Source organism: Falco biarmicus, chromosome 4 (assembly GCF_023638135.1).
Source record: "Falco biarmicus isolate bFalBia1 chromosome 4, bFalBia1.pri, whole genome shotgun sequence".
Classification (NCBI taxonomy): Eukaryota; Metazoa; Chordata; class Aves; order Falconiformes; family Falconidae; genus Falco; species Falco biarmicus.
This window is the reverse complement of record NC_079291.1, coordinates 62,893,008-62,903,115: the sequence shown is the minus strand read 5'-3', so window position 1 is coordinate 62,903,115 and position 10,108 is coordinate 62,893,008. Positions and strand designations below refer to the sequence as shown.

General features: G+C 50.2%; 1 protein-coding gene across 1 annotated transcript; it reads left to right on the top strand.

Moving 5' to 3' along the window:
* Nucleotides 1-1,387: 1,387 nt before the first annotated feature.
* On the top strand, nt 1,388-9,399 carry LOC130147618 (acrosin-like). Its single transcript, XM_056335056.1, has 8 exons — nt 1,388-1,557; nt 1,896-2,161; nt 2,430-2,593; nt 3,059-3,394; nt 5,520-5,601; nt 5,909-6,024; nt 8,801-8,893; nt 9,286-9,399. The coding sequence occupies exons 1-8, from the start codon at nt 1,397-1,399 to the stop codon at nt 9,397-9,399; spliced, it is 1,332 nt and encodes a 443-aa protein (XP_056191031.1). The 5' UTR covers nt 1,388-1,396.
* Nucleotides 9,400-10,108: the final 709 nt, after the last annotated feature.

Genomic DNA, 10,108 nt, shown 5'->3' with positions numbered 1-10,108 from the left:
CTGCCAACCTTCAAGCCATTGCCCTCGACCCTCCAGGGACCTAGCCCTGCTGTGCAAATGCAATGCACGTGCCTGGCTCCTGCTTCTCTCCTGCACTCCAGCAGGAGAGTGAGCAAGGCTCCTTCAGTAAGCGGCAGAAGACAGACTGACGAGGTGAGACTGATGCAAGCTCTTGCAAAGCTGTGAACAATGGCACGTTGGGCTGCGAGCAGGAGCATCCTTCTCTCTCTAGAGCTTCACGTTGATTGCCCTTGCCACAAGTGCCATGGTCAGTGGGTGCCCAGAACAGCAATCCAACCCACAGACAGCAAGGATATGACACCTGCCAGAGCGCGTTGCTGTGGCTGACATAGCCAGTGAGGAGTGTGCTGCACCTGCATTTCACTGTGCTTTGTGCAGGAAGGTTGACGTTGCTGGGCTGTGCTTGGCTTATTTGGATTGCCGAGCACTGCTTGGCTGCCACGGCCATCAACAGATTGGCTCTTCAACACCCAAGCACGCACATGCTGCTGTAGTCATTGTGTTCTTTGTTGTGTGTCTGTTTATTGGGAAGGAGCCGGTGGCACAGGGCTGCAGAGAGCAGGGCGGCAGGGAACTCCCCAAAGAGGCTGCGAGGCCACGCTGGGTGTTGCCCTGTGAGCTGTTAGCAGGCAGAGCTGGGAGCCAGGCGCTGCTGCCTGCCACGGGGCCTGCCCACCCTGATCGTGCAAGCAGGGCATTGCGTGGGGCTCTGTCAGGGGTGTGCGATCCCAGCTTCCGCCTCCAGTCCTGCTTGGAACCCCTCCTGTTGCCCCCCATCCCTCCCCCACCGCCACCACGCCCAGCACCTGGAACCAGGCACTCTGTGACATCAGCCCCGTGTCCAAGGGTACCCCAGGAATGGGAATCCTGCGGGCACTCTGTCGGTGGCCGTAGTGGTGGCGACAAGTCTTCGTTCTTGCAGCTGCCACATGTTGCTGGTAGTGATGGATGTTCTCCTCCTCCTCGTTGTCCTGCTGGCCGTGTGCTGTCCTGTGCACGGCACATGGGATAGCTGTGGGTAAGTGGCCCGAGGCTCTGGGAGGGACATTGGGCAACCCTTGTGAGCATCTCTGGAGGGGTCCTGCTTGTCCCCCATGGTCACCCTAGAGGTTCTTGAAGGCCATCTGGGAGGCTCAGGTCCCTGACAGCATCCAGGCTGCTGGCACAACTCGTCTACGGGCTGAAGCAGAAAGCGGGGAAAGGGGAGCGGGCGCATGCCCCACGGGTTTCCTTGGCCCTTCTGGCCATGCCTTGAGGGGAGGGAAGACAGCTGGCCTTTAGCCGGAATGGCACAAGCTTCCATGGAGCTAACCAGAATGGAGTTTCTGGTTACAGAGGCACCTGCGGCCTTCGGCCTGCGGCTTTTCACTACGGCATGTCGCGCATTGTGGGTGGCACAGATGCCCAGCCAGGGGCCTGGCCCTGGATCGTCAGCATCGAGGCTCCCTTGGAAGGAGGCACGGCGCACATCTGCGGGGGTTCCCTCATCAGCCCACAGTGGGTCCTCACATCAGCCCACTGCTTCATCGAGGCCAGGTAAGGAGGACCAGGGATCGGGGCTAGCCCCACACTCTAGCAGGTGCCCTGAGCACAGCAGCACGTGCTGCAGCATGTCCTGTTGCCCTGCAGTACGCCCAGTGCCTGGGCACTCCGCAGCCACCTGAGAGGCTGCTCAGGAGAAGGCTGGGCTCATGCCACTGCTTCCCAGCAGCCTCCGGCTCAACACTGCTTGAGCCCAAGGAGCACGTGGTCTGTCGCACCCTCCCAAGCACTGCTTTCCTCTCTGCCTTGCCAAGCAGAAGGCAGGGCGACTGCTGTGCTGCTGCAGCATGTGGCTCTGCTCCCTCTGAGCCCTCTCTCCATCTGCCTTCCAGGAACATCACCATGTGGCAGGTGGTGGTAGGTGCCACCCGGCTGACCCAGCTGGGACCTGAGGCCCAGGTGCGCAACATCAAGCAGCTGCTGGTTCACCAGCACTTCAGTAATATCACACGGAGGAACGACATTGCCTTGCTGGAACTGGAGCAGCCTGTCCAGTGCAACAGCTACGTACAGCTTGCCTGCGTGCCGGATGCCTCGCTGAGAGTCTCGGAGCTGACAGAGTGCTACGTCAGTGGCTGGGGTGCCAGGACTGCAAGAGGTGAGCTCCCAAAATGTAGTCACGTTGCGAGTGCAAGCTTGGCCAGCTTGGGGAGGCAGGTTGCTCTTCCTGACGGCAGAGGCGAATGCCAGAATCAGGCTGTGGGGACGTATGCCTCTTAGAGAGGGGGGTGTGAGCCACTGACCCAGAGCAAGGCAGAAAGGAAGGAGCGGTCCAGCGCCTCCCCACATGCAAAGCCAAGCCCCGGGATAGGGCTTCAGTCACGCAGGGAAGGAGAACTGGCAATGAGCTGCTGGGTGTTCATTCCTTTCTGTGCTCTTCACAGCTGGAGGATCGGCGTATGTGCTGCAGGAGGCCCAGGTCCACCTCATTGATGCCGGGGTCTGTAACAGCAGCGGCTGGTACAGAGGGGCCATCCACACCCACAACATCTGTGCTGGCTATCCGCAGGGTGGCATCGACACCTGCCAGGTAGGAGCGTGCTACAAGCCAAGCCCCGGCAGCACGGGCAGCCCCGCCACAACCGCCCAAACCTGCACCGTCACGGGCTTTTCCTGGCCACTCACACTCCCATTGCTGTGTCCCCACTGCTGAGGGCCTTACCCCCCTTCCCCTTTTGCACGCCTTTGTCCAGGGCCTGCCTGCCTTGTCCCAGAGGCCTGGCACTATGTCCACAAAGCCCACCCAGTGCCCTTGGCAGCCCAGAGCTTCACCATCCCAAACGTGCAACATCCTTCTGCAGCACCTGCAGGACAACTGTGCTGCAGGGAGAGCGAGCCCTGCCTTACAGGCCCACCACCCCCTCCCAGGAAAGCTTCTCCAGAGCTTGGCTGGCCACTAAATACAGCTCTGGAAGTGCCATGAGAGGGAAGGAGCCAGCCACTGGGCTGACGGTGGCCACCCAACAACCCCTTCATCCTCTCTCCTCTGCTGCAGGGGGACAGCGGTGGGCCTCTTGTGTGCCAAGACAAGAGCGCTGACTACTTCTGGCTTGTTGGCCTGACCAGCTGGGGGATGGGCTGTGCGAGAGCAAAGAAGCCCGGAGTCTACACCTCCACCCAGCACTTCTACAACTGGATCCTGGAACAGATGGGCCTGCACACAGCAGTAGCGACTACTGCAAGGCCGCAGCCAGCCTTCACCTCCACCCCCGTTCACAGGCCAACACCAACAGAAGCAGGAAGGTTTACACCCTGCCCACTTCCAGTGCAGAAGCTGTGGGATTTCCTTTCTTGGCTGCAGAAGTTGGTGCAGTTCCTAATAGGAGAAAAAGTTTGATCACCGGGACGGAGAGGATCCAGGGCTGGCTGCAGCGCACCACCACCACCATTTCCCGCTGGGGCAATGCCTGCTGATGCAAAGGCAGCCTCAGTGTCAAAGGCCTGCTCTGTCCTGCCCGCGCTCCTCTCAACAGAAGAGCTCAGCTGGCTGAGTCCCTGCAATAAAGTGTTTCAGTTCTGTGGCTAACCAGGCGCCAGTCCTCTTCAGTCTCGTGTGCAAGGCCAGGACTTCCACGCCCGGCACCTGCCAGAGGAAGCAGGCTGCAGGCAGACTGCAGGAGCGGGCTGGAAACTAGGACCATGCGTTGCAATCAGTTAGCTGAGGGGAATGTGCTCGAGCTTTTCTAGACAGCAATTAACATGATGAGACATGTTTACAGAGCACAGGGGAGTGGGAGACAGATGGCGCCAAGGATGGCGCCAAGGAGCGGTAACACCTTGCTGTTAATTGATGATAGTTAACCACCAATCAGGGATTGCCTGGTATGCAAGGCTTAGCTTCAAGAACCAGTTTTAAACGTGCAGCTTTTGAAAGTGTATATAAGCTCATGCTTTGGTACAATAAATGGACATTTGCTTGCATCAAGCTGTGTCCCGTCTCTTCATTCGCCGCAAATTGGTGACCCCGACGTGATCCGTTTAAGGATCTAACGTGAAGGGCTTTCGAATCGCCTAACTGAGCGACATGCAGCGAATCCCACAGAACTTTGAATGATCCGCTGAAAGGAAGCAGGAGCTGGCCGGCCAGAAATCCCTCCGGAGCTGAGAGGTGAGCTGTGGGAAATCCGTAATGGGGAATCAGGTTTCGTCCTCAGAAAGAGACGTATATGAGCTTATGCAAGGTCTCCTTAACAAACATAAGAAAAGTATTTCTGGGCAAGACCTTAAAGCAATGCTCAAGTGGGTGCAAGTAAATATGCCCACAGTGACTGCATCTACAATTTTTACGCTGGAACGTTGGGACGACACAGGGGTGAAATTGTGGGATTCTGCGACAAAAGGCAATACTGAGTCCCACTGTCTGCTCTCTTCATGGAGAGTTATTTTTGAGACTATGAAAGCACAGGAAGAAAAGGCAGAGGAAGGAGAGCAGGAGGAATCGCAAGCTCCTATAGCTCTTTCCTTATCAGCCTCTAAGTCACAGTGCTCTAGAAACCTGGGTGTCAATGCAGTGGAGTATCCGCCAGAAGAAGATCCCTTTGACCCGGGACCAGTAGACCCTGAACAAGAACCTGATTTATAGCCTCCTGATCTGCGTGATGTGTGGGCAAAAATAAAGAAACAAGCCTTAAAGGAGGAGGATTTAGAAATGGCTAAAACTATAGTTGCTCCGGTCTTGTATTCTCAGGGTCGGGCAGGGGGAGCACGATGGGAGGCTCTTTCTTTTTCGGTTGTTAAAGAGCTGCACCACACGGTTACGGAACATGGTATGTCTTCTCCCTAGTTTATAAGTCTGTTATCTTCTGTGTTTGATACTTATGTCATGACTCCTCATGATTTGAAATCTTTAGCACGATTGCTACTAACCCCAACTCAGTACACGTTATGGGAGTCGCATTGGAGAGGGGGACTGCAAGCACTCCTGCTCACGTATGTCAATCACAATGATGCTGCATTAGCTGCACTGACAATAGAGCATCGTACGGGCACCGGTGCACATGCTGATCCTGTAGCGCAGGCTCAACACTGCCCCCGTGCGGCTCTCGAGGCAATTAGAGAAGAGGCCAAAAAGGCTTTTTTCCAGGTTCCTGACGTACAAAAGCCACAAAAAGCTTTTACTAACATCACTCAGGAGTCTCGAGAACCTTATATGCAGTTTATTGATAGACTAAAACAGGCTTTGGAACGTCAAGTAGATAATGCGGAAGCTCAGGATATATTGTTAAAAAAACTACCTGTTGAAAATGCTAATGTTGATTGTAAAAGGCTATTGAAGTCTCTTCCCAACCCGAACCCCACTTTGGTGGAAATAGTGAAAGCATGGAACCGAATCGGTACGGTTGACCACAAGTTTGAAGCTATGGCTGCTGCTTTTGCAGCGATGCGTGGTGTGGGGAATTGCTATGGTTGTGGTAAGCCTGGTCATCTAAAGAGAAATTGTCTTGCTTGGGCTGCAGGGAATAGACAACAACCTCCTGGTCCTGGAGTTTGTCCGACATGTCAGAAAGGGCGTCATTATGCTAATCAATGTCGATCTAAGTATGACTTCCAGGGACAACCGATACAGGGAAACCGACCGCGGAGCGCGGGGCAGCGACGCGCGCAGACACAAGCGCCACAGCTGACATTTCAACAACCTCGGAGAGAAGCACCGACACCTCAAGTCCCTGTCCAGCAACCTCAGGCAGCGCCGGATTGGACCTGGCAACCTCACACACAGTAACACTGCTCGATTCCTCGGTTCATTTATTATCAACAAATGTCAAAGGACCATTACCCCCCGATACACAAGCTCTATTAATAGGTAGATCTTCCACAACATCGTCTGGTCTCTTTGTTTTACCAGGTGTTATTGACTCTGACAGCGTGGACGAAATCAAAATCATGGCATGGACTCCGTTTCCACCTTGTACGATACCTCAGGGTAGTCGAATAGCGCAATTGATTCTGATTCCGGCAAGGGTAAGCTCTCTTATCACTGATCATCCTCCGCAGAGGAGAGCAGGTTTTGGATCCACAGGGTTACCTCACATTTTGTGGGTACAATCTATTTCTCCACAGCGACCTATGTATCAGTGTACCCTTATTTACAATGACCAACAAATAGCACTAAATGGAATCATTGACACTGGAGCTGATGTCACAGTAATTTCTCAAGCCAAATGGCCTCCGCAATGGCCACTGACTAATGTCTCTCAGACACTGGCTGGGATAGGGGGGACCGGTAACAGTCGTCAGAGTTTGGAACTAATTCGAATTCAAGGACCAGAGGGACATGTGGCTTCTGTTAAACCTTTTGTGCTACCAGTCCCTATGGTTTTGTGGGGACGTGACGTATTGTCACAATGGGGGATGTCTATCCAAACACATTTTTAGATGGGGCCATTGAAGTGCGTGACACCCTAAAAATAACCTGGAAAACTGATGCTCCTATTTGGGTGGATCAATGGCCCCTTCCTTTGGAAAAACTTCGCGCACTTCAAAACTTAGTCTCAGAACAACTGTCCCAAGGACACATTGAACCTTCTACTAGCCCATGGAATTCACCAGGTTTTGTTATTAAAAACCAAACTGGCAAGTGGCGCTTGCTCCATGATCTCAGAAAAATTAATGATGCTATGGAAGATATGGGAGCCCTCCAACCCGGGCTCCCGTCCCCAACTATGATCCCTCGACATTGGCATCTAACTGTCATAGATCTTAAAGATTGTTTTTTCAGTATCCCGTTGCATCCAGATGATGCCCCAAAATTTGCCTTTTCAATTCCAAGCATCAACATGCAAGCTCCGTTGCACAGATATCAGTGGGTTGTACTGCCACAAGGTATGAAAAATAGCCCTACAATGTGTCAATGGTATGTTGCGAAAATACTCAGTCCTGTCCGAAACGCTATGCCTACTGTGTTATTGTATCATTATATGGATGAACTTTTAGTGGCAGCACAACATCACAAAGTCATGGAGGAAGCTGTAGCCCTTGTCGCAGATGCCGTGAATTCGGCAGGTCTCTCTATAGCACCAGAAAAAGTCCAGAAGTTTCCCCCTTGGAAATATCTGGGCTGGTGAATAAGAGCACAAACTATTGTTCCTCAACCATTGCAGATCAATACCAATGTAAAAAACCTGCACGATGCACAAAAATTACTGGGAACAATAAATTGGGTTCGACCACTACTGGGAATTTCTAATACAGACTTGGGTCCTCTGTTTGACCTACTTAAAAGGGGACACTAATCTTTGTTCCCCACGTAATCTTAACTCTGAAGCAGATGCATCTTTACAAAAGGTTGCCTCAGCTATTGCTTCTCGACAGGCCCACCGATGGGCCCCTGAACTACCTTTTAACTTGATTATTTTAAACCCTGTACGACAGCCTCATGCCCTGATATTGCAATGGGACCTTCAGAACTCAGACCCCCTGTTAATTATTGAATGGATCTTTTTACCTAACCAGTCTACAAAAACTATTTTGGCACAACATGAAATGTTTGCCTCTCTGATTGTTAAAGCTAGATCACGCCTGTTAACCTTATCAGGGAAGGATTTTGTCTGTATTTGTCTACCAATAACAACGGTATACTTACAATGGCTTTATCAGCAATCAGACACCTTTGTTATGGCACTTGCTGACTATACAGGTCAACTAAGTTCTCATCCACCTTCACACACACTGTTTAACATTGACTTTTGTCTGATGTTAAAACCCAAAAGAAGCGAACAACCCTTACAGGCACTTACTGTCTTTACAGATGGATCAGGCAAATCACATAAATCTGTTCTCCTATGGTGGGATGATCAACGGAGACGATGGGACTCGGACATAGAGACAGTCTCCGGTTCACCTCAAATAGGAGAACTGAATGCAGTTGTTTGCGTTTTCCGAAAATGGAACGTACCACTCAAGCTTGTTACTGATTCAGCTTATGTTGCAGGTATTGTTACACGAGCCAAAGCTTCTGTGCTGCGGAATGTTTCACATTCACAACTTTTTACCCTGTTACAGGAACTTATTTTCCTTTTGGACTCTCGATCTGCACCTTATTTTGTTATGCATATTAGATCTCATACCTCACTACCTGGTTTTCTGGCAGAAGGCAATCGACGAGCTGATCTGTTGACGTTACCAGTTCAAGTATTGCCAGACCGCATTGCACAAGCTAAACTGAGTCGCTCTTTTTTCCATCAAAATGCTGGAGCTCTTAAGCGACAGTTTGACCTTACTTCTCAACAAGCGTCAAATATTATTGCTGTCTGTCCTGATTGTCAAAAACATTCTTTCCCATCAATTGCTGCAGGACTTAACCCTAGAGGATTACAAAGCCTACAATTATGGCAAACAGATGTCACACATTATTCTGAATTTGGTAACCTTAAATATATCCACTCTTCCATTGATACATTTTCAGGTGCCTTGTTTGCCTCTTGTCACACAGGAGAAAAGGCCCGAGATGTTCGTAGACATTTAATGCGTGCTTTTGCTACTTTGGGTATTCCCTCAAAGATAAAGACAGATAATGGTCCAGCTTATGTTTCAACAACTATAAAAACCTTTTTTGCCCTATGGGGTATAACTCATATTACTGGCATTCCTCATTCCCCCACCGGTCAATCTCTCGTTGAACGGTCTCATCAGTCTCTAAAACGTCTATTACAACAACAAAAAGGGGGAATGGCTATTCCGGAGGAACGGTTACAGAAAGCATTGTATGTTTTTAATTTTTTAAATTGTTCTTTAATAGATAACAACCCACCGACAGTTCGACATTTTACTGCAAATACCTCCTTCGAGGCACGGGTTAAAGCCCCAGTATTGGTTCGAGAACCAGAAACAGGTAAAATTATGGGACCATATCCTCTTGTTACATGGGGAAAAGGTTACGCTTGTGTCTCCACAGAAAGAGGACCCAGATGGATCCCAGCAAAGAATGCACGACCTTTCCCTGAACCTTTACCGCAGACAACTGATACCGACACCGACCCTACAGAATGAAATAAAAACTGCGTGATGATTTCTGTTTTGCATTAATGTCAGGTAACCAAATTCAGGATCTAGCATCTAGATTTCGCTTTTTACAGCGCTCGGAACGGACAATATCGCCCTGGATTAAACCACTTAACAAAGGGAATACGTTTGGACCAGACCAGATCCCCAACGCACTGACGGCACCACTAGCAGATATTATCTTCCATTACATCGACTTTCAACGACACTGTCATGAACCAGATTGGACAGCGTCTCGATTTCTACAGTTATGTTGCTATGAGCGTGGACCATCTTGTCAACCGTGGATCAAGATTCATTGTGAACTCTGTGATCACAATCGCTGGCGAGTTGTAAGACTAAGGGACAGATGGGGTCATTGGATGTGCTCTGAGTGTAATAATCAGATATTAAGGTTTAATCATATACAGTGGGCTGAACGTTTTATGGGAAAACCTCTTTTGGAATTAGAGGGAGTTATAGGGTTGGGTTCTGAGATTTTTCCAAACTTAGTTTTTGCAAATTTTTTATCATTGATTGAAAGCCTAGAAGTACGGGCTATTGCACGGTTGTTGTTTCAATATATTGTATTAGCAAGCAGAATTTATATTATTAACAAGAACATTATTGTAGGATTAGAGAGTGGACGATCAATTGCAGTGCCTCGGTCGTGGACAGTACGACCAGAAGAATGGCTGGTTGTAAAACGACAATGGAAAAAGAAAAAGAGAAACAAGCGTTGTCAGTAATATGGATAATGATGCTCATACCTGGACCTTGGCCTATTGAAGGTAGCTCTTCTCCCCCTTTTCTACCAAAGGTAAATGTTTGGGTCACGTTGGCGAACTTGACTGGACAGGATACTCTGTGTCTTGCTATGGCCACTCCGGATCAGCCTTTTTCCACATGTCTTGTGGGCTTACCATTAGATGAATGGCCTATACCTAGGGACCTTCAAAGTCTTTTTCCACCCAAAAACGTATCAAAAAATGTGACAGACAATTGGGATGTATGGATACCCCATCTCCCACTGGCTACTCTGGAACCGCAGGAAACTGAACTCCTT